We start from the raw sequence: 27985 nt of genomic DNA on the forward strand, positions 1-27985 counted from the left end.
TTGGTTGCTACATCCACTCAGATAAAGCATTCCGCATAATTACAAAACCTAATTAAAAACAGTAAATATAATACAAATAACAAATAAAATAAGATGACTTCAAAGTCCAGACTTTCCATTTAAGGCCAAAATCGCTCTAGAGAAGCAACTGTTCCTGAGACGGCTCCTTCTTGCCTGCATAGTTCTATATCTCTGTCCCGATGGCAGGAGCTGAATGAAATGGTGACCAGGATGCGTTGGATCTCTTGATATGTCTAGTGCTTTTCTATGGCACCTGGTGGTATAGATTTGTTCTAAGGTGGAGAGTGGGCAGCCAATAATGCTCTCTGCTGTTTTAATAATTCTACACAGCCCTGCTCTGTCCTGAGAAGTACAGCTTCCGTACCACACACATAAACTGTACGTGAGCACGCTCTGTATGGCACAGTGATAGAAGGCAAGCAGCAGCTTTTGTGGAAGATGGTTTTTCCTTAAAATTCTCAAAAAATACAGTCTCTGCTGCGCCTTCTTCACAAGCCCCCTTGTATTAACACTCCAGGACAGATCCTCCTGTAACTCAATGCCTAGAAATCTAAACGTTGTTACCCTCTCCACACAAATTCCGTCAATCAAAAGTGGCTAGACCTCGTTCTTCTGTCTCCTAAAGTCCACTACAAGCTCATTTGTTTTCTTTGTATTTATGAGCAGGTTATTAACTCTGCACCACTCTGTCAGCCGCTCCACCTCATCTCTATACTCAGTTTCACCCTCCTTATCAGAGACGAGCCCGATCATGGTTGTGTCATCTGCAAATTTGACAACCCTATTTCTAGGGTGGGCAGCGACACAATCATATGTATAAAGTGTATAAAGGTTCCTGTGTTAGTCCTAAGCATGTTAGACATATAAGGGCCCAACCGGACCCTCTGGGAGCGATCTGAAAGAAAGTCCAGTATCCACCCACAGAGTGATAGCGGGAGCCCCAGATTTCCCAATTTAGTTATCAGATGTTGCGGTAGAATGGTATTGAATGCCGAGCTGAAATCTACACAAAGCAGTCTGGCATAGCTCCTCCGCTGCTCCAAATGTGCAAGAACAGCTTGGAGGGCAATCGCCACGGCATCCTCTGTTGATCTTTTCATTTTGTAGGCAAATTGGAATGTGTCCATGGAGATGTTATACAGCACATGGGATAAAGCTGAACCCCAATGAAGGCTCCACGGAGCCAGTGGCATAACTAGCCACCTGGCTGCCCAGGGCAGCAAACCCGAAGGCACCCCACTGGGGGGGCGGTGTGTGTGTCGCGCGCCACAACACACGGCGCATCCATCATGACTCATGCATCATGACGCACGCAACGCACGACGCATGCCTGCACAGGAGGCATATGCCACGCTGCTGTGGCAAATCCCGCAAGCAAGCTGCGGAGACAGTCTCGCTTGCATTGGGGCTTCTCCTCGATGGCGGCGGCCGCGTTGTGCGGCAGTGGCGGCAGCCGTCGGAGGTGGTCAGTCCCATCCAGCCTGCTGCCCCCTCCCGCCCAGCCCCCATTGCTATGCCACTGCACGGAGCTGAAGCAATCCCCAAGGTCATGAGCATCCAAGTAGTGCTTTTTTTCTCTAGAAAAAAGGCACTGTTTTTCAATAAAATGAGGTGTCAGAACTCACCATAAACACCTCCCTTGTTCTCTTGTACACTGTAATGGCAATGGAGCCCGCCTGAGAAGTGCCGGAACTGAGTTCTGGCAAGTTCCAACTGAAAAACAGCCCTGCCAGTACTCACCATGAAGTTGTTACAGTAAGTGCCACACTTTTAACATATCCTCTGAAGTACCCTTGTAATACTTCTAAGGAAGATGACTCACATCTGTTTTGCAGGTCCTTTGACCAGCATTGAATGCGATTCAAGATGGCCACAGACCTCTGCGGCAAGGCAGCTGCTCTCACCGTTTTACTATCTTATTTCCCTATTTCATTGTTTTATTCCAGGCATGTCCAACAAGTAGATCATCATCTACTGGTAGATCACTGGACGTCTGTGGTAGATCACTGGTAGATCAGTGGCTCCCCCTGCACCCCTAAAATGACTTGAACCACCAAAGGCAGGGCTTTCCATCCTTAAAAAAAAAAAAAAACTCAACGTCGCTTTCCTCTTCCCTAAAGAAGCTCAACAACTTTTAGCTTTCCTTCCTAAAAAAAGCTCAAACAACTTTGACCTGAACCTCCAGAAAGGGGGTAGATCACTGCCAGTTTTTAACTCTGTGAGTAGATTGTTGTCTCTTGCAAGTTGGCCACCCCTGTATTTTTTATTCCAATGTTTTCGTGTTTGCCTTCCTTGATATCTTGCCAATCTAATGCATTCACACTAACTGCAGCTTACCAGCTGAGAAACGATTGAGAAAACTGCTGGGATACAATGAGTGCTGGGCTGAGAGCTCGGGGTGACTCAGTGTTTTACTGATGAGGAAGAAAAGAAAAGAAATAACTAACTCCCCTCCAGACTTTTAGAAGACATCTGAAGGCAGCCCTGTTTAGGGAAGCTTTTAATGTTTAATAGATTATTGTATTTTAATGTATGTTGGAAGCTGTCCAGAGTGGCTGGGAAAATCCAGACAGATGGGCAGGGTATAAATTATTATTATTATTATTATTATTTCAGATTTTTGCTGTTAAGAAATTAAGAAATTAAATATATCTGGCTGATCACAGCTGATACGGGGAAGCTCCCCCCAGCCCGGGTAGAAAAGAAATTTTTATTTTTAAAAAATGTTTTTATTTTTAATATTAAAAGTCTTGGGACTCCCAGAATTCAGCCATGGGGCTCAATTGGCAAAATGGAAACAATTTCCCGCCATTGCAGTAACTCAGTAGGAGACACACCTCATTCCCCTCTTGTTCTGAGCACTGCAGAGGGAGGCAAACATGTCCCTCCCCATCCTGTTTCTGGAGGACAGCAGGAGGAAGGGGCTGCTGCCTGCTGCTGCCCTCCTCCAACACAGAGACAGAGACCCACAGAGACACAGGGAGAGGGAAAAATAGGGGAAGTGAACAACTGGCTTCGCAAATGGTGCAAACAGGAACGGTTTGGATTCTTAGATCACGGCCTGCAGTTTCTTGAAGATGGACTTCTGGCAAGTGATGCGCTGCACCTCACAAAAGTTGGGAGGAATGTTTTTGCCATGAAACTAAAAAACCTCATCAGGAGGGCTTTAAACTGACTTATGTGGGGGAGGGAGAGAGTGGTCCTGAATGTAGGAGTCTATCAAGTGCTGAAGATTGTCATCCAAATGTCAAGGACCAAATGGAACAAACAGCACACAGACCTAGTGGTGGGAGGAAAATATCCTTAAATAAGAGACATGGGGGAATGATCAATGGTCTTCAATGTCTGTATACTAATGCACAGAGCATGGGAAATAAACAAGATGAACTTGAGCTCTTGGTACAGCAAACTAAATACGACATAATAGGCATCACTGAAACCTGGTGGGATGAGTCTCATGATTGGAATGTATAAATAAAGGGATACAATCTATTTCAGAGAAATAGACCAAACAGGAAAGGAGGAGGAGTAGTGTTATACGTCAGGGATGTGTATACCTGTGAAGAGATCCAGGATTTAAAACTTCAAAGCCAAATTGAGAGTATCTGGGTCAAAATTAAGGGAGAGCAAAATAACAGTGATCTCATTGTGGGAGTTTACTATAGATCCCCAAGCCAAACTGAGGACACAGATGATGCCTTCCTGGAACAGATGGCCAAGCATTCCAAAGGAAGTGAGATAGCAGTAATGGGGGATTTCAACTATCCTGATATTTGTTGGATGTCAAACTCAGCCAAGAGCATAAGGTCGAACAGATTCCTCACTGGCCTTGCAGACAACTTCATTGTCCAGAAAGTGGGAGAAGCAACAAGAGGGTCAGCCATTTTAGATCTGGTCCTAACCAATAGTGATGACCTGGTTAGTGGGGTAGAAGTGGCAGGATCATTAGGTGGGAGTGATCATGCTCTTCTGGAGTTTATTATTCAGCGGAAAGGAGCAACCAAGCATACTAAGACTAAAATCCTAGACTTTAAGAAAGCCGACTTCAGAAAACTTAGGGAAACGCTGGGTGAGATCCCATGGACAGAAATACTAAAAGGGAAGGGAGTTCATGATGGTTGGGAGTTTGTTAAAAGGGAGATATTAAAAGCACAACTTCAGGCAATACCAATGAGACGGAAACATGGAAGGTGCCTAAAGAAGCCAGGGTGGCTATCTAAAGAACTTTTAACTGAGTTAAGATTTAAAAGGGATATGTACCAAAAATGGAAAAAGGGGGAAATCACCGAGAGGAATTCAAACAAATAGCCAGCACGTGTAGAGACAAAGTCAGAAAAGCTAAAGCACAGAATGAACTCAGGCTTGCTAGAGAGGTTAAAAGCAACAAAAAGGGCTTTTATGGGTATGTCTGTAGCAAAAGGAAGAACAAGGAAACAGTGGGGTCACTTAGAGGAGAAGAAGGTGAAATGTGAACAGGGGACAGAGGAAGAGCAGAACTCCTCAATGCCTTCTTTGCCTCAGTCTTCTCCAAAAAAGAAAACAATGCCCGACCTGAAGAATATGGAGCAGATGATTCAGCAGGGGGAACACAGCCCAGAATAAGTAAGGAGGTAGTACAAGAATACTTGGCTAGTTTAGATGTATTCAAGTCTCCAGGGCCAGATGAACTACATCCAAGAGTATTAAAAGAGGGTGGCGCTAGGGAGGGAGTTGTCGCCGTGGCACCCCTTGGTGTGCGGAGTCCCGCAAGGTGCAATCCTTTCCCCAATGCTTTTTAATATCTTTATGCGCCCCCTTGCCCAGATTGTCTGGAGTTTTGGGCTGGGTTGTCATCAATATGCTGATGACACCCAGATCTATCTGTTGATGGACGGCTGCCCTGCCTCGGCCCCGGACACAGTGACCAGGTGCTTGGAAGCTGTGGCTGGATGGCTACGTGGTAGCCGACTGAAGCTAAATCCTTCAAAGTCAGAGGTCCTCTGGCTGGGTCGGGACGACATGGGGTTGGGAGGGGGGGCAACTCCCATCTCTTGCAGGGGCTCAATTAGTGCCAGCGTCTTCTGTCAAGAGTTTGGGTGTAACCTTCGACGCCTCCCTTTCCATGGAGACGCAGGTTGCAGCCACAGCAAAGGTGGCATTTTTCCATCTCCGCTGTATCAAGCAGTTGGTCCCTTACCTCTCTCGCCCTGATCTGGCCACAGTGATCCATGCGACAGTCACCTCCAGGCTTGATTATTGTAACTCGCTCTACGCAGGGCTGCCCTTGAAGCTGACCCAGAAACTCCAGAGGGTGCAGAATGCCGCGGCGAGGCTCCTTACAAGGTCCCACCCGCGGAATCATATTCATCCAGTGATTTACCAGCTGCACTGGCTCCTGATGGAGTACAGGATCAGGTTTAAGGTGCTGGTTTTGACCTTTAAAGCCCTATGCGGCTTGGGACCCTCGTACCTACGGGACCACCTCTCCTGGTATGCCCCGCGGAGGACCTTAAGGTCCACAAACAACAATATTCTGGAGATCCCGAGCCATAAGGTGGCTAGATAGACCTCTACTAGGGCCAGGGCCATTTCAGTATTGGACCCAACTTGGTGGAACACTCTTTCACAGGAGACCAGGGCCCTGCGGGATTTGTCATCTTTCCGCAGGGCCTGCAAGACAGAGCTGTTCCGCCTGGCCTTTGGGTTGGACTTAGTCTGACCCCTGTGTTTTCCTCCCTCATGGCTTGGATTTATGGACTACTTAAAATGAGGCTGCATTTTAAATTTTAATACTGTATTTTAATTAATTTCTTTTTATGTTTTATTGTAATTTTATTGGTGTGAGCCGCCCTGAGCTCAGTTTTGACTGGGGAGGGCAGGGTATAAATAAATTAATAATAATAATAATAATAAGAAGAAGAAGAAGAAGAAGAAGAAGAAGAAGAAGAAGAAGAAGAAGAACTGACAGAGGTGATTTCAGAACCACTGGCAATAATCTTTGAAAATTCCTGGAGAACAGGCGAAGTTCCAGCAGACTGGAGGAGGGCAAATGTTGTCCCTATTTTCAAAAGGGGGGAAAGAGAGGACCCAAACAATTACCACCCAGTCAGCCTGACATCAATACCAGGAAAGATTCTAGAGCAGATCATTAAGCAAACGATCTGTGAGCACCTAGAAAGAAACTCTGTGATCACTAAAAGTCAGCATGGGTTTCTGAAAAATAAGTCATGTCAGACTAATCTGATCTCATTTTTTGACAGAATTACAAGCCTGGTAGATGAAGGGAACGCTGTGGATGTAGCCTATCTTGATTTCAGCAAGGCCTTTGACAAGGTGCCCCATGATATTCTTGTAAAGAAGCTGGTAAAATGCGGGCTAGACAATGCTACCATTCAGTGGATTTGTAACAGGCTTACTGACCGAACCCAAAGGGCTCCTCCTCATCCTGGAGAGTAGGGACTAGAGGGGTGCCACAGGGTTCTGTCTTGGGCCCAGTCTTATTCAACATCTTTATCAATGACTTGGATGATGGGCTTGAGGGCCTCCTGAGCAAGTTTGCAGATGAAACCAAATTGAGAGGCGTGGCTAATACCCCAGGGGACAGGATCACACTTCAAAATAACCTTAACAGATTAGACAACTGGGCCAAAGCAAACAAGATGAATTTTAACAGGGAGAAATGTAAAGTACTACGGTACACTTGGGCAAAAGAAATGAAAGGCACAAATACAGGATGGGTGACACCTGGCTTGAGAGCAGTACATGTGAAAAGGATCTAGGAGTCTTGGTAGACCACAAACTTGACATGAGTCAACAGTGTGATGCAGCAGCTAAAAAAGCCAATGCAATTCTGGGCTGCATCAATAGGAGTATAGCATCTAGATCTAGGGAAGTAATAGTACCACTGTATTCTACTCTGGTCAGACCTCACCTGGAGTACTGTGTCCAGTTCTGGGCACCACAGTTCAAGAAGGATACTGACAAGCTGGAACGTGTCCAGAAGAGGGTAACCAAAATGGTCAAAGGCCTGGAAACGATGCCTTATGAGGAACGGCTTAGGGAGCTGGGTAATGTTTAGCCTGGAGAAGAGAAGGTTAAGGGGTGATATGATAGCCATGTTCAAATATATAAAAGGATGTCATATAGAGGAGGGAGAAAGCTTGTTTTCTGCTGCTCCAGAGAAGCGGACACAGAGCAACGGATTCAAACTACAAGAAAGAAGATTCCACCTAAACATTAGAAAGAACTTCCTGACAGTAAGAGCTGTTCGGCAGTGGAATTTGCTACCAAGGAGTGTGGTGGAGTCTCCTTCTTTGGAGGTCTTTAAGCAGAGGCTTGACAGGCATATGTCAAGAATGCTTTGATGGTGTTTCCTGCTTGGCAGGGGGTTGCACTGGATGGCCCTTGTACTCTCTTCCAACTCTATGATTCTATGACCACCTTACCTGTCTCAGCAGACTGTTTAGGGGGGCTTGAGAGTATGTGAACAGACTTTGTAATGGGGAGGAGGCAGGCCTTGCAGAGGATGAATGTGGGGTGGGGGGGGAGGCATTCAAACTCAGCCATGAAGCTCACTGGGTGACTTTGGGCCAGTCACTCACTCTCAGCCTAACCTACTTCAAAGGGTTGTTGTGAGGATAAAATGAGGGGGGAGAGGAGAACTCTGCACACCACCTTGACCTCCTTGCAGGAAAGGGGGGCTATAAATGTAATTGTGTGATTTGTACCCCACCGATCTGACTGGGTTGCCCCAGCCACTCTGGGTGGCTTCCAACACATAGGAAACAGTAATCAAACATCAAACATTAAAAGCCTCCCTATACGGGCTGCCTTCAGAGGTTTTATAGTTGCTGAGTCTCCTGATGCACTCTTGGAGAACTCTAACACCCTTATGCAAGAGCTCCACCAACACCTAACCTAGAATAACCTGAGACAACAACAGCACCACTCCAAGCCAAGGTTTGACAAGGACTGTGTTAATGCCAAAAAATTTCTTGCTGCCACTTACAAAGCTTATGTATCCAAGACCAAACCAACAGCTGCAATGGACCTTCTCCAGCAGAAGAGATACCGTACTACAAGCATCTGCTGGCATGCAAAAAAAGGGAAGTCATGAAGAACACCAGGACACAACTTATCCAGGCAGCCAGATCCAATGATCCAGCCACATTTTGGCATATTACATCCACCCCACAAACCAATGGCCCAACCATGGTGGACTGTCACATCCCCCCAGGGACCTTTCAGGAACTCTACTCGGACACCTCTGCTAAAAGTGGAGGCTCTAGTCCAGGCATCCCCAACCTTCGGCCCTCCAGATGTTTTGGACTACAATTCCCATCATCCCTGGCCACTGGTCCTGTTAGCTAGGGATCATGGGAGTTGTAGGCCAAAACATCTGGAGGGCCGCAGGCTGGGGATGCCTGCTCTAGTCAAACTATAGAGAATCTGCCTATGTGGGCACTAGTGACAGTGGCAGAGATTAAGAACCTGGTAGCTCAGGTAAGACTGGGGAAGGCCCCAGGGGAAGACCTAATTCCTCCAGAGGCCATTAAAAACAATATGGACTTCTGGGCCCCTATTATGGCCTCAGTCTTCACCTGCATTGACACTCATGGCTGAGCCCCCAAGGACTGGGGGCTTGCAATCATTGCCCCTATATATAAAAAAGGAAAAAGGGTTGATCCTCCAAACTACAGACCAATTAGTCTCCTTAACGTAATTAGCAAACTTTACACAAGACACCTACAATGGAAATTTCACGACTGGATGGAACAAGAAAATATACTTGCAGAGGAGCAAGCTGGCTTTCGGGAAGGTCAATCCACTATTGACCAGTGCCTAGTACTCCATCATCTCATTGCTCCTCCCACAACACAACCTCCCTTTATACTGCTTTTATGGATTTCAAAGCAGCATTTGATTCCATACACCATCGCCATTGTGCTGCTGCTGCTGCTGCTGCCACAGTTGTTGTTGTTGTTGCCTCAGCTTAATGGAGATTCTGTAGCCCTGCTGCAAAATGGATATACTGTAGCACCTTTTCATAGGAACTAGGTGCAGGGGTTGGGGGAGGGAATAGCAGAATCGTAGAGGTGGAAGATACTATGAGGGTCATCGCAAGGTTGGGGGGGGTGCTGGTACTGCATAGCATTGAGTACTCCCAGAAAAAAGCACTGTCCACAAGAACCTGCTCAAGAACCAAGGAAGGGAGATTAGCTACTGGCTGGTAGTTACTTAGATTTTCCAAATCTAGGGAGGGTTTCTTGAGGAGTGGTTTTACCACTGCTTCTGTCAAACAGGCAGGGACCACCCTCTATCGTAAAGGGGCATGAACTACCTCCCTGGCTCAACCAGCTGCCCCCTCCCTGCTAACTTCTATCAATCAAGGGTCCAGAGTGCAAGTGGTTGCTCTGACCAATCCAAGTACCTTGTTCACATCCTCAAGCCTTACTAACTGAAACTCATCAGATATATCATATCTACTCTCTCCTCTTTTCCAGGCTAAACATACCCATCTCCCTCAACCGTTCCTCATAAGTTTTGGTTTCCAGACCCTTGATCATCTGGGTTGCCCTCCTCTGCACACATGTTCCAGCTTGTCAATATCCTTCTTAAATTGTGGCACCCAGAATTGGACACAGTGCTCCAGGTGTGGTCTGACTGAAGCAGAATAGAGTGGTACAGTGCTTTTATTTCCCTTGATCTGGACAGTATACTTCTGTTGATGCAGTACTGTATTAGCATTTTTTTTGTGGCTGCATCACACTGTTTACTCAAGTTAAGCTCATGATCTACAAAGACCCCCAAATCCTTTTCATATATGGCAATCCAGGTGTTCCCCAGCTTATATTTGTGCAGCTGGTTATTCCTGGCAAAGTGCAGAATCTTACATTTGTCCCTATTGAATTCATTTTGTTAGTTTGGGCCCAATTTTCCATTCAGTTAAGGTCATCTTGAATCCTGATTCTGTCTTCTGTGGCAAAAGAACTTCCCAGTTTTGTGTCATCTGCAAATCTGATGATCATGTCTTCAATTCCTTCATCCAAGTCATCATCATCATCATCATCATCACTCTTTATTCGACCATCAGTCAGAAAAGATACATTTCTCATTAAAAGATTAAAACAAGACATCTAAAAACTAAAATTAAAACATGGACAGCACTAATAAAGCTATACAGATAAACCCGCATCAATACGGTTGATTTTAATCTTACGACGCTTGAGAGCTAGGAAGAGAAATTTGGCCACCAAGAAAGCTGTTTTCCCAGTGGGATTATTCAACAAATATACCATACAACCTGACTTTCTCTGGATAGAGAGCTAAGCTGAGATAGGCATGGGGCTATGAGATATTGTCTTAAATCTACATAGAAAGGGCAATTCAGGAGGATATGTTCAGTGGACTCTACCTCTCCTAAGGGACAGTGGCAAGTTCTCTGATCGTATGGAACTGCCCTGTACCTTCCCCATAGTACCGGAGATTCAAGAATGTTCAATCTGGCTGCAGTGAGCAGTCTACAGTATTCCACATAGTGGATTTCCGCGAGGTAAGGAGCTGGTGTAACCTGCAGGAACATCCTGGTTTCATGAGGGCTATGTCCTCTTGTCTAGAAATATCGCCCAATCTCTGAGCAATCACGGCTCTAGATTGACTGTATGTCATAAACTCCAAATAAAGGAGTGACAGTCCGCAGATCTTTACTTCATCTAAGACCTCCCTTTCCCATGATGATTGAAAACCATCCCTCAATATCAAGGGGGCCAAGCCCACAGGTTTAAAGCATAGCTTAAGCCATAGCCAAAGCTTCGCTTTCAGGGCCACATACCGAAAAGCTTGGCAGCCGGCCTCTAATCGCATGACCGCACCCACTACAGAAGGAGGGAGCATCCAAGTCATTTATAAAGACGTTGAACAGGCCCAGCACAGAAACTTGTGGCACCCCATTTATAACTTTTTCCCAGGACGATGATGAACCATTGATGAGTACTTTTTGGGTTTGGTCAGTCAACCAGCTACATATTCATATAGAATTTTATTAAAACCATACAAACAATAAAATCAGCACAGCACTGACCCTTTCATTAAAAGCAATCAGTTCCCAAAAGCCTATGGGAACAAGAATGTCAGCTGCCAGTGGAAAGACAAGGAGGGAGCCAGTCTAGCTTCTCCAGGGAGGGCGTTCCAGAGTCTGGGAGCAATCACTGAGAAACACACTGATGATTATTTCCTCCCCGCTAGCACAGTCACCTTTTCACAGGGATCAGTTCTGTGCCTTTCACAGCAACCCAACATACAGAAATTTTAGCATGCAAGGCATTTTCTGAGATGATGCTAAACTGGTACCACATTCACACCCAGTGAGCTTCAAGGCTTAGTAGGAATCTGAAGCCTGGCCTCCCAGATCACCCAGTCCTAACTGCTCTGCTGCCGGTAACATTAGCTCCTGTTAGCGTTGCAAGTGCAATGCTAACACCGAGAAGCTCTGTTGCCAACTTTTCCTTCTCTTGTGCCTTTAACAGTAGCTTGAACTGTCATAGTAACGCTTGTCACCCTATGGTAAAGGCTTCACCTGTTTCCCAGGACTTGTGAGCAGGGACTACACAAATGAAGGTCCCAACATAATTGGTATGGTCGAAGAGCTGCTAAAATGAGGAATCAGCAAGTAAAGTTCTTCAAGGTATGGAGAGGTTACCGGATCATCCGCTGATCTCTGCAGATCAAGCTACAGCTAAAGCCACAAATGCTAGCCTGGTTGATTGCGTCTCCCCGCTCCGCCCCCAAACTGTAGGCAACCCTACTCAGAATAATGTTGCCATTGCATCACTCTTCAAAAGTAAAACAAGAAAAGGAAAGGAAACACCAGGGTTAGCTTATGTGGCAGCCTGCATGAGGTTTGATTAGAGCTCCCATCCCCCCTGATTACCATGTGGGCTGGGAGTCATGGGAGTTGTAGTCAAGAACATCTGGAAGCCATCACACTGGCTACCACTGCTGTACCCATTGGTTCAATTACGCCATTTTAGACCTGGTGTTCTGAGAAGGAGTTCTCTTGTTACTTGTGGGTTAGATTACTGCAACATGTTATACATGGGGCTGCCTCTGAAAACTGTTCAGAAACTTCAGCTGGTCAAGCAGCTCAAGGGGGCAAGTCAGGTTGAGCATATTACACCCATCCTGAGCCAACTGCACTGGCTGCTGATTAGTTTCCAGGTTCAAATCAAAGTGATGGTTTTGACCTATAAAGCCTTTAACGACTAAGAACAACAATACCTCAAGGACCGCCTCTCTCCATATGAACAGACCCAGAGTTTCTGATCATCCTTTGTGTGCCTCCCACACATGAGTTTCGGAGGTGTTAACATGAGAACGGGCCTTTTCTGTGGTGGCTCCCTGCTTCGGGAATGGTCTCCCCAGAGAATCTCGCCTGGTACCTTCATTACATATCTTTAGGGGCCAGGCAAAAATATTGCTCTTCTCCCAGGCCTTTGGCTAATTGTTTAATCTAAGGCCTTTTAAACTTTTTTTGTGGCAGGGGTGCCGGCATTGTTGTTTTTGTTACTATGGTATGTATTTTTGTGTTTTTATATTGTAAACTGCCCTGTGATCCTCAGGTGAAGGGTGGTATAGAAATTTAATACAGAAAGGATTTAGCTTAAGCTAAATTCTATCCTTTCACTTCTTAGTCAATAAAACATAGGCCAATTGAGGCAATGAATGCATAATCCAGATCTAGTCTCTCTCATCCATCCGAAAGACTCTGGCTGCAGCACATCTTTAGTAGCATAAATGTGCAGCCTAGAAAACAGTATGTGCTGTTTTGAGATAGTACAAAGCTTTTCATTATCTTATTGGCTGGACTCCTAGTGGAGTTGTTCTGTGTGTAGGAAAAGTTCTTGGGTCCTGCCCCAAACACAATGCCTGATTCACAGAGCAAGCAAGTAGCTCTAACTTCAAAGGTCACAGAGGCTCGAGAGCGTGGGCTCCTTTCACATTGACTTCCACAGAATTTCAACAGGACATGCAACCCGGGTCAGGCAAGTAGTCCAGTCACTGCTTGATTTTACATTACAGAAGTTTCAGGGCTCAAGCCAACCGCCTGAGTCTGTGGGGAGGTTTAATCAGTACCCTGGAATAAGGGGAGTGGGGAAGGAAAATTTCGGGAGAGTGCAACACATGTTGCCACCCAAAGTGATTGCAGTGTGCGCAGTCTGGGGAGATGGGGAGGGATATTCCATAAAACACACTGGGGAACTTTTTTTTTCATTTTCTGTTGCATGAGATTTTTCAACTGTTCTTATATGTTCTTGCATATAATGCTGATTTCATATCTGAAGTCGGTTTTGTCCTGTAAGCTCTAGGGTTTTGTTTTTTTTGCAATTCATGTTTTTCGCTGTTTTTCAAATGAAGATTATGGTGAAAAGTTAAAAATGTGAATTGCAAAAAAAAACACCTAGAGCCTACAGAACAAAACCGACTTTAGATATGAAATCAGCACGTTGAAATTAGGTTAGAACAACTGCAGGGTTTTGTTTTTTTAAAAAAAAAATTCTTTCTATTACTCACGGTGTCCAATGTCTTCAAATCCTTTTTTTTTTTTGAATAATCCACCGCTCCTCCGCAGCCGGCACGCAGCTTCGCTCTGTGAGGGTAGTGGTATACTTGAAAATGGCGCCTGCGACTCTCTCTCCGCTCGCTCCAGAGCTCTTAAAAAGAGCTTGCCAGGGAGCAGAGGAGTCACTTTGGGGCGCAGCCCAGAAAGCTCAATATGGGGTTCTTCTGGGGGGGCCGCATTGCTCTCGCGGCTCCCCCCTCCCTCACAGGGCCAGGAATCTCAGAGCTCGAGGATTCCTCGCTGATCAGCGCTGGCGGTAGACTAGACCTTGCAGTTTCATTCCCAGGGACAGGGAAGCCACAATCCCATGTGATCCGGACAGCACCAGCAATCCTATGAGGGAAACCAAAGGGGGGGGCAGATGGGCAGAGCACCACCAATCTGTCAACATAGAGCCAATCCTGTACCCACAGAATGCCCAGTCAGCCACCAGCCAACTTAAGAGTACAACTAAGAAACATGAGGGGAGGACAAAGTGTTATGAGGTGTATGTGTGTGGGGGGGTGTCAGTCTGGATGAAACCCTGGTTCCCCTTCCAAACCTGGTATCCTATATCTGTGAGGGTAGAATGCGTAAGGGGAAGCTTGCCACACCACTTCCTTTGTCAAGGAAATGGCTTGGGCTGACTAGTTTACTGCAAATTACGAGTCCAAAGAAGTTGCCAGAGAAACAAATGGGTGGACCTTCCACACACTTTCACCTGGCTGGTAGGTAACAGGACAATAACCAGAGTTGTATGTGAAAGTAAGCTGAAAGCAGACTGGAAGTTGGAGACAACGAGATATGTTTGCTCTCTGCTGAACTGTGAGGCTTTGCTGGAAATCTAATGGACACAATATATGCTGGGGTGTTAATGTTGTGAGCCCCTCCATTCTATGTTCATTTCGTAGGCGTGTGAAAATAAAATCATACATCTTGGACACCACAGTCTCCACTGACTTTTATTCCAAAGGAAACCAAACCCTGGGTAAGCACTTTGAGTCTAGAGCAGGCATCCCCAAACTTCAACCCTCCAGATGTTTTAAACTACAATTTCCATCATCCCTGACCACTGGTCCTGTTAGCTAGGGATCATGGGAGTTGTAGGCCAAAACATCTGGAGGGCCGCAGTTTGGGGATGCCTGGTCTAGAGTCTCTCACCACTTAGAGATTGCAGTGGCACGTGACAATATTCTCCTTTTAGGGCTTCATGAGGACAACAGAAACAAGGTCACAGGGTGGGCAGAGCCTAGGCCTCAGTTGTTACCACTGCTTGCTGCTGTGGTGCTACCTGAGGTGGTGCTACCTTGGGTGTACCAGAAGGATCACCCCACTGCTCTCTTCACTGGATGTCTGGCACACCCTCTGCCTTCTTTGTGGGAACCCTCTTCTCCACAGGAGATGGTGGGTCATTGATGTAATTCCAATTAACTGTAATTCCAATTACTGTTACAGCAGGAGTCAATCAAGCAGAAGATGGAAGCCAAGGGTACTCATGTTTCTCATTAGAGGAGATAAAAAAATAAGGAAAAAATATTATATAAATCGGGCAAAAAAGAAATGAATCAGGAAATAAAAATTTTAAGGGCAAAATATGAGAATATTATAGATCAGGAAATGGAGCGTCAAATCCAATATTGGAAATACATAGAAATATAGAAATTTATAGAATTTCTGTATAGAAATTTCAAGTGGGCTAATAAACCAGGCAAATTCTTATTGACTTCCGGTCTAGCCGCCAGACTTCCGGTCTAGCCGCCATTGAAAGCTGGCGGGGAATTTTCGGGCTCCAAAATTCCCGGCGCCCCAGAGGGGGGGTTGAGCCGTTCGAGCGAAGCGGCCACCCTTAGAACCCCCAAATTTGGCTTTTTGGGGACCTGGATACCCAGCGGAGCTCCTTCAAGCCCCGTTCGCCGCCCGACAACCTCCTTTTTTCAAGGGGGTGACGTGCGCAGGCAGAGCGGGACGGAGCCTTGGGTCAATTCGCTATCTCTGAGGCGTTAAGCTCCGAGCCGGCAACAACGGGCGCTAGATACCTCCAAAGCAACGATCGGGACTTGTAAGTAAGGAAATTTTTTAATTTGGAAGAAATTCGGACTCAGGAGGGGAATTCAAAAGAAAACGGAGGTCATTCCCCCCCCCCCACCGAGAAACCAATCTGCAATTGCCGAGCCTGCAGCCATAGTGCTGGAACGGGACTTTGGACTTTGCAAAAAATTTATTAAAACACCTCCCTGGTGGTAGCGGAGCCAAGGGGAGGTGAGTGGACTTTTTAATTTGGATCTCCGCAAAATTTGAGTCTAAAAAAAAGAACGAGCTCTCCGGCAGCGGAGGATTTTCTCTTGGCCACAACAGCCCATGCGCCATATTGTAATTGGAGAAGACAAAGGACTGAGTTAGTCAAAATAATCGGACATGATGTGTGAGAAAATGATGCAAAGTGTGTGGGAAAAAGTCCATGAGGTGATGATGGGAGTAAAAAAATATACAAGAGTTACAAAGTTATGCATTGCAACATTAAACCGATCCCTTTCTGATGACATGGTGACACAGTCTGAAACAATTGAAAGTAACAACACAAATCTTTCGGGAGAAGAAGTACAAGAGGAGCTCCAGACACCGATCGAAGTGCAGTCGGTGGGAGAGACTGCACGGGACGGAGGCTGCAACAAAAGAGCTACATTGTATAGAGATGCCCAGGAACTGTTTCTCTCAGTGAGAGGGGGAGAGCAAGTTCTGGGAAACAGGCAAGCTGTGTCAAAGGCTAAAGAAATGGCCTGGATTCGAACCTCCCTAGTGAGAGAGGGGGGGCAAGAACCAGGCGAAGAATATGTCAATTCGGACGTCAAAGAAAAAGGGAATTTGGACTGGGGCTGGCAGAGGGGCCGGGGGAAAGAAGAAGATGGGCTGGAGTGGGTGAGAGACGGAGTGGGATGAGAGGTTTATTGTATTTTAAGGACTGATTAAATGGTTTGGAAATGGACTGAACAAAGGAGTTGGTTGGGATATCCAGGGGATTGCCATCTGGTGGAGGAGAGGGGATTTTTTTTTAGGTTCTAATTATGAATTGAAGTGAAAGAATTTTAGATCATATAAGTTAGAATATTTTTAGCAAAATTAAGAGGCTAAAGGGGAAAAATTAGAGGATTAGTAATCAGAGTAAGAAGGAATTTTTTATGTGCTATATGGAATTTTGATGTTTGGTATGATATTAGATTTTTAGAATTGTTTAATAGGAAAATTGCCAATTAGGGGTTACAATTAGGCTCGGGACGGGGGAAGCGGGGAAGTCAAAGTTACGAAACTGTTATGAATATTAGATTGGTTTTTTCTTTTTTTTCTTTTTTCTGTTTTTCTTTGTTTTTTTTGCTCTTTTTTCCTTTTTTATTTTTACTGTATGTTTTTGCTGATGTTTGCTTGTATGATACTATGATTTAAGATGAAGAAATGAATGGAAATCTTAAAGTTTAAAATGCTAATAAAAATAATTTGAAAAAAAAAATTATTAGCCTGGCAAATAAAAAAGAAACAAAATCAAAGAGTGATAAATAGATTAAGAGTGCAGGGAGAAATTATAGATAGACCAAAAGAAATTATAAGAATCTTTGAAGAGTTATATAGATCATTGTATCGAAAGGAAGAAGTCAATGAGCAAGAGATAGAAGAATATCTCAAAAAATATAAATTACCCCAAATTCCCCCAGAAAAATTTCATTTTATGAATCAAGAAATCACTATACAGTGGTGCCTCGCTAGACAAATTTAATTCGTTCTACGGGTCTTTTCCTATAACGAAAAATTCGTCTAGCGAATCCCATAGGAATGCATTTAATTTTTTTTTAAAAAAAATTGCCCATAGGAACACATTAATTGAATTTCAATGCATTCCTATGGGAAACCGCGATTCGCTAGATGAATTTTTCGTAAAACGGATTCGTCTAGCGAGGCAACCTCCGCTTGAAAAATCCTTTCGTTAAGCGGAAATTTCGTTAAGCAGGGCATTCATTAAGCAAGGCACCACTGTATCTGAAATTAAAGAGGCATTACAATAAATGAAAAAATAGAAAGCTCCAGGACCTGATGGAATACCAACTGAGTATTATAAAAATCTTGAAGAAGTAATAATCAATCCATTAAAGGAATTGCTGAATAACATCTTGTCAAATGGAAATATGCCAGAATGTTGGGGGGAAGCCCTAATAACACTGCTGCCAAAACAAAATGTGGATTTGGAATCACCCTCAAATTATAGACCATTATTTCATTATTAAATTCAGGTTATAAAATTTATGCAAAAATATTAGCCAGAATAATAAATTTAGCATCTATACATATAGATCAGGCGGGGTTTGTAAAGGAAAGGCAGGCAAAAGATAATATTAGGAATATAATAAATATTTTCGAGTGCTTGGAGAATGAACATGGGAAAAAGGCGGCGGTGATATCAATAGACGCTGAGAAGGCCTTTGACAGTGTTTCGAGGCCATTCATGGCAAAGGTTATAAAAAAATTATAGGTGAAATCTTTGAAAGAGCGATCGGTGCCATCTATAGAAACCAACGAGTAAATTTAATAATAAATGGAAGTCTTTCAGAAAAGATAGACATAAAAAGAGGAACTAGACAGGGATGCCCCCATCGCCACTACTTTATATAATTGTATTAGAAATTTTATTAAAGAGCATTAGAGAGGATGGAGGAATTAAAGGGGTTGTGATAGGCGAAAAAAGATATAAGATCAAAGCCTTTGCCGATAATGTTATTATAACCACCAAAGACCCAATCAACAGTATTCCAAAAGCGTTCAAAAAAATTAAAGAATATGGTAAATTGGCTGGCTTTAAAATAAATTTTACAAAAACAAATATGATGGTGAAGAATTTGGAAATAGAAGAAATTGAAAATCTACAAAAATTAACAGGTATCGAAATTAAAAAGAAAATGAAATATTTAGGAATACAAATTACATTTAATTGAAGAAAATTATGAAAAATTTTGGAAAGAAATGAAAAAGGAAATGGAGAAGTGGACTAAATTAAAAATTTCAATATTAGGTCAAATATCAATTATTAAAATGTCGGTACTTGCGAAAATGAATCATTGTTTCCAAAACCTTCCAATATTGGGTGGTGCAAAATGTTTTGGGGAATGGAAAAAAGATATACTTAAATTTGTATAGGGGGGCAGAAAACCAAGAATTAAATACAAAATATTAATTGACCATAAGAGAAGAGGGGGCTTTGGCTTACCAGATATGGAACTCTATCATGATGTGGCAGCATTAAATTGGATGAAAGAATGGATGGAGCTAAAAAATGATGAGATATTAGATCTGGAAGGAGCAGGCCTGGGTTTTGGTTGGCATTACAGTATTACCGTGTTTCCCCCTTTTTAAGACACCGTCTTATAACTTTTCCCCCCTCAAAAAACACAGGGTGGCTTACTTTCGGTGGGATGTATTATTTTTTTATTACCGGTACGGTTTTTACGGTTCAGGGCGCTGGCTCAGGGCGCTGCTGGGCTGTCCTGAGTGCTCGGCGCTGCAGCAGCCCCCAGTTCCGGGTGGCGGGGTGGCAGGCGTCTTTGGCCGGGCCAGGCAGAGGCCGCTGGCTCATGCGCTCCGCCCGCCGCTGCAGGGCGCTCCAAGCTCCTTGGCCGGGCCAGGCAAGGAAGAAGCAGTGAGCCCAGCAGTGGCGGCAAGCACGGAAGTGGCAGGGATGGCGGTGGACGAGAAGGCAGAGCGCGGGGATGCAGCCAGCAAGGCGGGAGCGCGATCAGCTGTTAAGCGGAGCTCTTGGAGCGCCTCTTCATAGCTGATCGCGCTCCTGCAGTGCTGGCTGCATGGAGTGACTCTGTGAGTGGAGGTGCCTGTGGAGGTTGGTTTCCGCGGCGTGGAAGTATGGCTTATTTTCGGGGTATGTCTTATATTTCTCAAATACTTAAAAACCCTGCCATGGCTTACTTTATGACTACGTATTAAAAAAGGGGAAACAGGGTACCTAATGGAAGGGAATTTAAAAGCCCAGAAATTGGCCAGCATATAAACATATGCTGGAAGAGGTTGATGGAGAATTAAAATTAAAGGATTATGAGGCAGTAAAATTTTATTTGACTAGCTGGTTGCAATATTTCCAAATAAATCAAAGATTTCAATTTGATAAAAAAAATTGGCTTTGATAAAGAAATATCAGAATTAGAAAAAATATTAATAAGGAGTAAGAATAAATATATATAAAAATTGTATGATTTATTATTGGAATGGAACGCAAAGGGGAACCAGCTGTAGCGTGGCAAGAAGGCTGACAGCTGATCTCATTTGCCTTCTTGCCGTGCTACAGCTGTCAGTGTGAGCCGTAGGGAAGCTTGGGGAAGGCAGCCCAAAGCGCAGCTTGTGGCACTGGCGGCGGCAGCAGGGCTTCCTTGGGGAATGCAGGCAGGCAGGCAGGCCACCTGCCTGCCTGCCTTCCCCGTCAGTTCCCCAAGCTGAAGCGCCCTTCCCCGAGCCAAGCAGCACTTGCCTTCCATTGTCAGTCGCCGGAGCTGAAGCGCAGCGGGCGCAGTGCTTGGCTTGGGGGGCTGGCGGCGGCACTTGCTTTCCTGGCTCGGGGAAGGCAGGCAGGCAAGAGAGCAAGTGCCTGCCTGCCTTCCCTGAGCCAAGCGCCCTTCCCCGAGCCAAGCGCCTGCTGCGCTTTGGCTTGGGGGACTGGCAGTGGCGGCGCTTACTCTCTTGACTTGGGGAAGGCAGGCAGGCAAGAGAGCAAGCGCCTGCCTGCCTTCCCTGTGCCAAGCGCCGTTCCCCAAGCCAAGCACCCGCTGCACTTCGGCTCGGGGGACTGGCGGCGGCGGCACTTGCCTTCCCCGAGCAAGTGCTGCCGCCGGCGCCAGTCCCCCAAGCCCAGCGCCCTTCCCTGAGCCAAATGCCCGCTGCGCTTCAGCTCAGAGGAGTGGCTTGGGGAAGGCAGGCAGGCAAGAGAGCAAGCACCTGCCTGCCTTCCCCAAGCCAAGCGCCCTTCCCTGAGCGAAGCACGCTTTGGCTCGGGGGACTGGCAGCGGTGCTTGCCTTCCCTGAGCAAGTGCTGCTGCCGCCGCCAGTCCCCCGAGCCCAGCGCCCTTCCCCGAGCCAAGCGGCCACTGCACTTTGGCTTGAGGGACTGATGGCGGCGGCGGCGCTTGCTCTCTTGGCTCGGGGAAGTCAGGCAGGCAAGAGAGCAAGCGCGTGCCTGCCTTCCCCAAGCCAAGCGCCCTTCCCCAAGCCAAGCGCTCACTGCACTTCGGCTCAGGGGATTGGCGGCGGCGGTGCTTGCCTTCCCCGTGTAAGCACTTCTGCCGTCAGTCCCGAGCCGAAGCGCAGCGGGCACAGCGCTTGGCTTGGGGGACTGGCGGCGGCATCAGCGCTTGTTCTCTTGGCTCGGGGAAGGCAGGCAGGCAGGCAGCAGCAGCCGCGGAGCTGAAGCGCAGCGGGTGCTGCTTGCCTGGGCTGTTGCCGCCTGCCTACCTGCCTTCCCCGAGCCAAGAGAGCAAGCGCCGCCGCCAGTCCCCGGAGCCCATAGGAACACATTCATTAAATTTCAATGCATTCCTATGGGAAACCGCGACTCACAAGACTAATTTTTCGTGGGACGAATTGAGTCCTGGAATGAATTAAATTCGTCTTGCGAGGCACCACTGTAGATATAAGATCGTCTCCGGGGGCCTTGCCCACTTTAAATTGGTCTATAAGAGTTTCAACTTCAGGGCAGGTTACTGGATCCCAATCATGATCTGCATATGGATCGAAAAAGTATATTTCCCAGGTGTCCACTGGAATTTGGGGTTCAATCCTTGCAAGCGGCCTACCCAGATATCTGGAAATTAAATGCCAAAAGGAGGATTGGTTTCTGTTCTCTGTGGCTATTAGCAGATTCCAATTCTTTCAGCTGCGTGTTTAATAAGTTTTTATACCTCATCCTAAGGGTCATAAGATGGTTACTAGGCTCAGGGTCATTTGATGCTCTATAAGGCAGACATTCATTATACAGGTACCGGTAGTTCTTGAAATTCCTACATTCCTCGTCAAACCATTTTTTAATGGTAAAACTGCTTGCAATTTCTTGTGGAGGCAAATGCATTATACAGAATTCAAGATCACCGTGCTTCCACAGGGGTGTCGAAATAATCTGGATTAGATTATCTAGATTTTAGAAACAAAACAAAACACGGAACCACGCATCTGTAGGCACCTGGCGCGCGCCGTCCAGCGGTATTTACCGATTGCGCAGCAGCCCCCCTGGTCCTGCAGGCGCTCGCTGTTCTGATTGGCTGCCTCTTTTAGCCGCAGCCCGATATAGGCGCTCGCTCTCCTGATTGGCTGACGGGAGCGACCCAATCCCCTTTTACCAGGTTTGTCTGACGAACGCTTCACTCCCCCGCCCTTTCCGGCAGCCAATGGAAAGGCTCCCGCGCAATAATAGGCATCGGACCCGCCCCCTCCCGTAGAGGAAGGGCGGAAGTAGCCTCTGCGGCGGCCGCCAGTAAAGGCAAGCAGCCGGAGGGGAGCTGTGCGAGGAAGATGGCGCCGACGCGACGCCTCTCGGGGTTCTCGGTGCCTTGGCTGCTCCTCCTCGCCGGGGCTCTGGCGCTGGGGCGCAGCGAGGCGCTGGGCGCGCTCAACCTCCACGAGCTCAGCGAGCTGAAGTACGGCATTGAAATCGGCGCCGAGCCCGTGATGGCCGGGCAGGTATGGCTGGCTGGGCCGAGCTGAGGCGATGGTGGTGGGCAGGGAAGCGCCGGAGATTCCAGGAGAAGCGGCAAAAGGAGTCTTGGGCGCCTCGGGAAAGACCTGCGGTGGTGGTGGTGGTGGTGGTCATCCTTGTCATTACTGTGGCAGAAGGTTCCGCGGGCCCGAGTTGGCCTCCTCAGGCGTCGCCGCCATACGGCTCTCGCCCCTTCATGCCAGGCTTCTGAGGTGCCTCAAGGCGGCGCTGCGCTGGCTCTGCTCGCAGCAAGAGGCTTCCCAGGGGGACCCCCCCCCCAGCCGCCCCCCACCAGGTCCTGTTGGATCTCTTGTGTGATGCCGCCTTTATTGTTTGTTGATGGGTTCATTGTGTGGTTTTTTGTTTTGTTTTTGTTTTGCTGCGTTTTAGAAGTACAGTATTGTACCCTCGCTTTGGGGGTTATTTGCATTGAAGAGCCAGGTAACTAATTGTATGAATAAGTAAAACAAATCTGCAATAAACAACAGGTAAGGGTCCTCTGTCCCATTAAAGTGTAGCAAGATACTAATTAAAATTGTTATTATTTATTCAATTTATATACCACACTTTATCCAAAGATCCCTGGGTGGTGTACAACATTAATATCATTTTTATGCAGAATAATAAAACATAATACACAGCATAATAATAAAACCATAATAACAGTCCCCCTCCCCATATTTAACAGGCCATAGATTAATGGATTTAAAGAGGAATGTTTTTGACTGGTAATTATGGTGGTAGGTGAGCTTCCTTTGAGAGACCAGGATAGAGAAACTTAAAGTAAATGGTCTTCCCAGAAATTGTTGGACTACAGGTTCCATCATCCTTGACTTTTAGATATGCTCACTGTGAATGATGGGAGTTGGAATCCTTCAGTGTCAGTCGGGCCACAGGTTTCCCCATTCTTATTTAGGAGGAATAGTATTTCACACTTCAATAAGTGGCCAAGGTAGATATATGCCATAAAGGGCAGGAATAATGTTCATGTAATAAACATTTAATTAATTACTTCAGAAATTATGGGACGTGGGTGATGCTGGGTCGGTCCCAGCTCCTGCCCACCTAGCAGTTTGAAAGCACGTCAAAGTACAAGTAGAAAAATAGGTACCACTCCGGTGGGAAGGTAAAAGACGTTTCCGTGCACAACTCTGGTTTGTCAGAAGCGGCTTATTCATGCTGGTCACATGGCCTGGAAGCTGTCTGCGGATGAACACCGGCTCCCTCAGCCTATAGAGCGAGATGAGCACTGCAACCCCGGAGTCGTCCGTGACTGGACCTAACGGTCAGGGATACCCTTACCTTAACCTTTAACAACTAAATTAAATTATACATATTTGTAGTCATCTATATTTTATTTAATTTTTTATACACTTAACATAATAATGGTGTTCAAGAGGCTGAGTACCTATCCTGGCTAACCCATGGATAACTCAAATTGAAAACTTCTTTAAAAATGTAAGGAACTAAGCAATCATGCCACCCCTCTGGCTAGCAGCGGCTGGACTTTGTGACATAGTGTAGCCATGGCTGCATCTGCTGTCCTGCTGCTCATGGTGGAAGGTGTGGGCAACAGAGGCAGGGAAAAATACTCTTTGCTGTGCCAAGCCCCAGGCTGGTGCAGTGAACAGACACAGGTCAGGCCTGTTGCCGACTTATGACAGTAGCAGAATTACCCCAGAATCCAGCCAATTTTGTGCCAGCCCAGTCCAAAACACCATGATTTGGGGTTTCCTGCTGGCCACCACCAGTTGCAGCTTCTGTCTGCCATTTTGGTGGGCATATGGAGTGCTCCCTCCCTCCATACAACATGGTGGATTGGGGTTTGGATTACTCTGCCTAGTAAAGGTAAAGGTACCCCTGAACCCGACCTTCTGATCGGCAAGCCCTAGGCTCAGTGGTTTAGTCGTCATTATTAATAAAGGGGAGTTGATTTTTCCCAAAATGCATGTAGGATCTGTAAAAAGCTCTCACCCTTGCCCTTTAGCTAGGACGTTCTTGGCTTCATGGTATATTTGATGATGTTTGACTGTGGACACATAATAGCAGTGGGCACTCAAACCCTAATCATCCTGTTCAGGCTCCTTGACTGCTGTTCTGTTTTCTACAGCTGCTTGCATCCTTGCCCTTTTCAAGAACAGTGGCACCAGTGTATGTTTACTACTCTAGCAAGGGTTGCATCATCACACCTGAGTCTTGCATCATCTGTGTTGTAGTTGACCCTGAGGAATTTGAATTTAAATACTTCTTTTAAGTGGCTTGAGTGCTATTGTCCTTGATCTCCTTTGTGGTTTTTACAGAGGACTGACTTAAACCTGGCAAAGCCAAATGGCTCCTCTGTCTCTCTCTCTCTGTGTGTGTGTCTCTCTCCCTCTCTCCTTTCCAGGGCCGGCTCTAGGGGTTGGCTGGGTGGCGCAGGGCGCCAGGGTGCTGCCGCGCCGTGCACTGTGTCCACCCATTAGGGCGGGGGTGCCGGAGCGATCTCCGCACCATGGTGCCCGGGCGCCCGACATGCTTGAGACGGCCCTGCTCCTTTCTTTGCTTCCTGCCTTCTTAGGGAAGGGAAGGGAAGGCAACAGACCCATGGAGGGTCTGGTCTTTTCCAAGGTGGCAGAATTGAGCAGGACCTGAGTTTCTCAAAGTGTGATGCATATGATTTTCCTGAGATATAATTATAGGCAATATTTATAGGATAGCAGCAGCCTTTGTTTTAAGGGAAACTTGCTCCTTCAGTTAATGGGACAGGTCTTGGTAGAAAATTTGTAGTCTTGAAGTGGCAGTACCCAGCTATGGGCATCTTCTGCACTCACCTCCCCCAGCTTGGTGCCCTCCAGGGGCTTTGGACTACAGCACCCATCATCCCATACCATTGGCTTTGCATGCTGTGGCTGATGGGAGTTGTAATCCAAAGCATCTGGCAGGTACCGGGTTGGAGAAAGCTGCTCTGCAGCAGTATCTTAGTTAGTAATCAGTTATGGGTACAGCCTGGAAACTATTTATGCCCCTCAGGTGCACCTTTAATTGCATGTTTACTGTTTTGAATAGGGGACGCGGGTGGCACTGTGGGTTAAACCACAGAGCCTAGGGCTTGCCGATCAGAAGGTTGGCGGTTCGAATCCCCGTGACGGGGTGAGCTCCCATTGCTCGGTCCCAGCTCCTGCCAACCTAGCAGTTTGAAAGCACGTCAAAGTGCAAGTAGATAAATAGGGACCGCTACAGTGAGAAGGTAAACAGCGTTTCCGTGTGCTGCTCTAGTTTGCCAGAAACGGCTTAGTCATGCTGGCCAACATGACCTGGAAGCTGTACGCTGGCTCCCTCGGCCAATAACGCGAGATGAGCGCCGCAGCCCCAGGGTCTGTCACGACTGGACCTAATGGTCAGGAATCCCTTTACCTTTACTGTTTTGAAAGCAATGCTTCCTGAAGCACCAAGATGTCAGCTGCCCAACCATGTCTCTGACTACTGGAGTTTGAAGCTTGCAACATAAACAAATGAGTGTAATTTACACAGTGTGTTCATTCCACGCCCTCTCAGTGATGAACTTCCCCTTTTCTGTGATTCTGCAGTATTTGGATTTTTGATACTGATGTCTCTCTCATATAGTTAAAAAAAAGCCTGGCTAATATATTCTGTTTTACATAAGGAGTCATTTTTCATTAGCACAAGTGTGGGTGTACCTGCTTTTGCTTTAGTAGTGTTTTGACTCTCATAAGAATGTATCTGTTGTAAAACTGCATCCCTTCTCCAAAAGAAAAAGAGCCTCCCTAATAGAAGTAGCTGTTCCCTGAAGGCATTGACAGCTTAACCATTCGGTTTTCCCGTGTGTTGTTCCCTTGCAAGTGATGGAGCTTGGGATACTGCAAGTGCTGGGTCCCTTTACCTTTAAGCTACTCAGGAGACATACAGTGGTGCCTCGCAAGATGAATTTAATTTGTCCAGCGAGTCAATTCGTTTTGCGAAAAATTCGTCTTGCGATTCGCCGTTTCCCATAGGAATGCATTGAAATTTCTGTTTTGCCCATAGGAACGCATTAATTAAATTTCAATGCATTCCTATGGGAAACCGTGATTCACAAGACGCATTCTTCTTGCGAAAAATTCGTCTTGCAGGGCATTCGTCTTGCGAGATACCACTGTACTGTGTGCCATGCCAAATCTTCCTTCACAATGTGGTTGGGGAAATTTTGGGTTTCACTTGTGGTTTGTCTCCTTGGAACAATGCATTCTATTGTGCTCTAAAATTGTACAGGGATTCTGCAGCTACTGAGCGGCATCTTAAAATGAAATTCCAACATCAGGTTTTAACATCCATAAATATGTCACTTAGAAATCTAGCACAGAGAGCTTGATTTCAGTGGCACATTGAGAGGCTACCTTTCCAGCTTTTTTGCAGATGTAGTTTGCTGCGACAGCACAAAAACTGTCCAACACAATCCTATACATTTCTGCTCAGAAATATGCCCAACTGGGTTCAGTTGGACTTGTCCCCAGATACGTAGGTATAGGACTGCAGCCTAAGAGAGCTCTAAATCACAACAAATATGTGGGCGGTTTGAGGTGCTGCTTTATATTGGGGAGTAAAAGAGTAATATTGAATTGACCATGTTGATACCTTACAGTAATCAATAGTTACTTTGAACATGGAGTTAGCTCCCACTTTGTTCCTCTACGGTAGTATCTGGTGCAACAAATCATGATCCTTGATTTAGGCCACATTCACCATACATTTAAAGTGCTATGCTGCCACTTTAAACGTTCACAACTTCCCCCAAAGAATTTCGGTTGCTGTAGTTTGTTAAGGGTGATGGGCTTGAGGGCATCCTGAGCAGGTTTGCAGATGACACCAAATTGGGAGGGGTGGCTAATACCCCAGAGGACAGGATCACACTTCAAAATGACCTTAACAGATTAGACAACTGGGCCAAAGCAGTTTTTTTCCATTTCCATGGAAACAATGCCTTATGAGGAACGGCTTAGGGAGCTGGGTATGTTTAGCCTGGAGAAGAGAAGGTTAAGGGGTGATATGATAGCCATGTTCAAATATATAAAAGGATGCCATATAGAGGAGGGAGAAAGGTTGTTTTCTGGTGCTCCAGAGAAGCGGACACGGAGCAATGGATTCAAACTACAAGAAAGAAGATTCCACCTAAACATTAGGAAGAACTTCCTGACAGTAAGAGCTGTTCAGCAGTGGAATTTGCTACCAAGGACTGTGGTGGAGTCTCCTTCTTTGGAGGTCTTTAAGCAGAGGCTTGACAGGGATATGTCAAGAATGCTTTGATGGCCCTTGTGGTCTCTTCCAACTCTATGATTCTATGGGTGTTGAGAGTTGTAACAGAGAACATAGGTAACCAATACTGGTTAAAAATTGGAGGGTTATATAATAAAATTCTTAAAGCCCAAGAGATAGGAAATATGAGAGTAGAAGAGCCAATAGAGGAACTATATAAACAAATGGAAAAAACTAAACAAGGAATGATAGGTAAAATCTATAAGAGGATGATTACAAATAAAGAACTGACAACCCAACTTATTCAAAAGATGTGGAGTAAGGAAGAACAAATTAGCGAATCAAAGGTCAAAAGGATAATGAAAGGAATAGATGAGATTAAAGTAAGCAAATTTAGGGAGCTCGAACTAAAATTCTTTCTAAAATGG

General features: G+C 45.9%; 2 protein-coding genes across 5 annotated transcripts in view; one reads left to right on the top strand and one right to left on the bottom strand.

The window, feature by feature from the left end:
- B4GALNT1 (beta-1,4-N-acetyl-galactosaminyltransferase 1) overlaps positions 1-21943 on the bottom strand; it is a 77474-nt gene extending 55531 nt beyond the window's left edge. Inside the window, exon 1 of the mRNA XM_088662834.1 lies at positions 21844-21943. The gene's annotated coding sequence lies outside the window, so the exon portion shown is untranslated. The remainder of the gene's footprint in view (positions 1-21843) is intronic.
- Positions 21944-22069: 126 nt separating this feature from the next.
- OS9 (OS9 endoplasmic reticulum lectin) overlaps positions 22070-27985 on the top strand; it is a 32900-nt gene continuing 26984 nt past the window's right edge. For all 4 annotated transcript variants that reach the window (XM_035102719.3, XM_035102731.3, XM_035102727.3 and 1 more), the window contains exon 1: positions 22070-22312. In XM_035102719.3, the coding sequence (XP_034958610.1) occupies positions 22145-22312 (168 nt within the window). In that variant the 5' untranslated portion in view covers positions 22070-22144. The remainder of the gene's footprint in view (positions 22313-27985) is intronic.

This window comes from Zootoca vivipara, chromosome 2 (genome assembly GCF_965207765.1).
Source record: "Zootoca vivipara chromosome 2, rZooViv2.hap1.1, whole genome shotgun sequence".
NCBI lineage: Eukaryota > Metazoa > Chordata > Lepidosauria > Squamata > Lacertidae > Zootoca > Zootoca vivipara.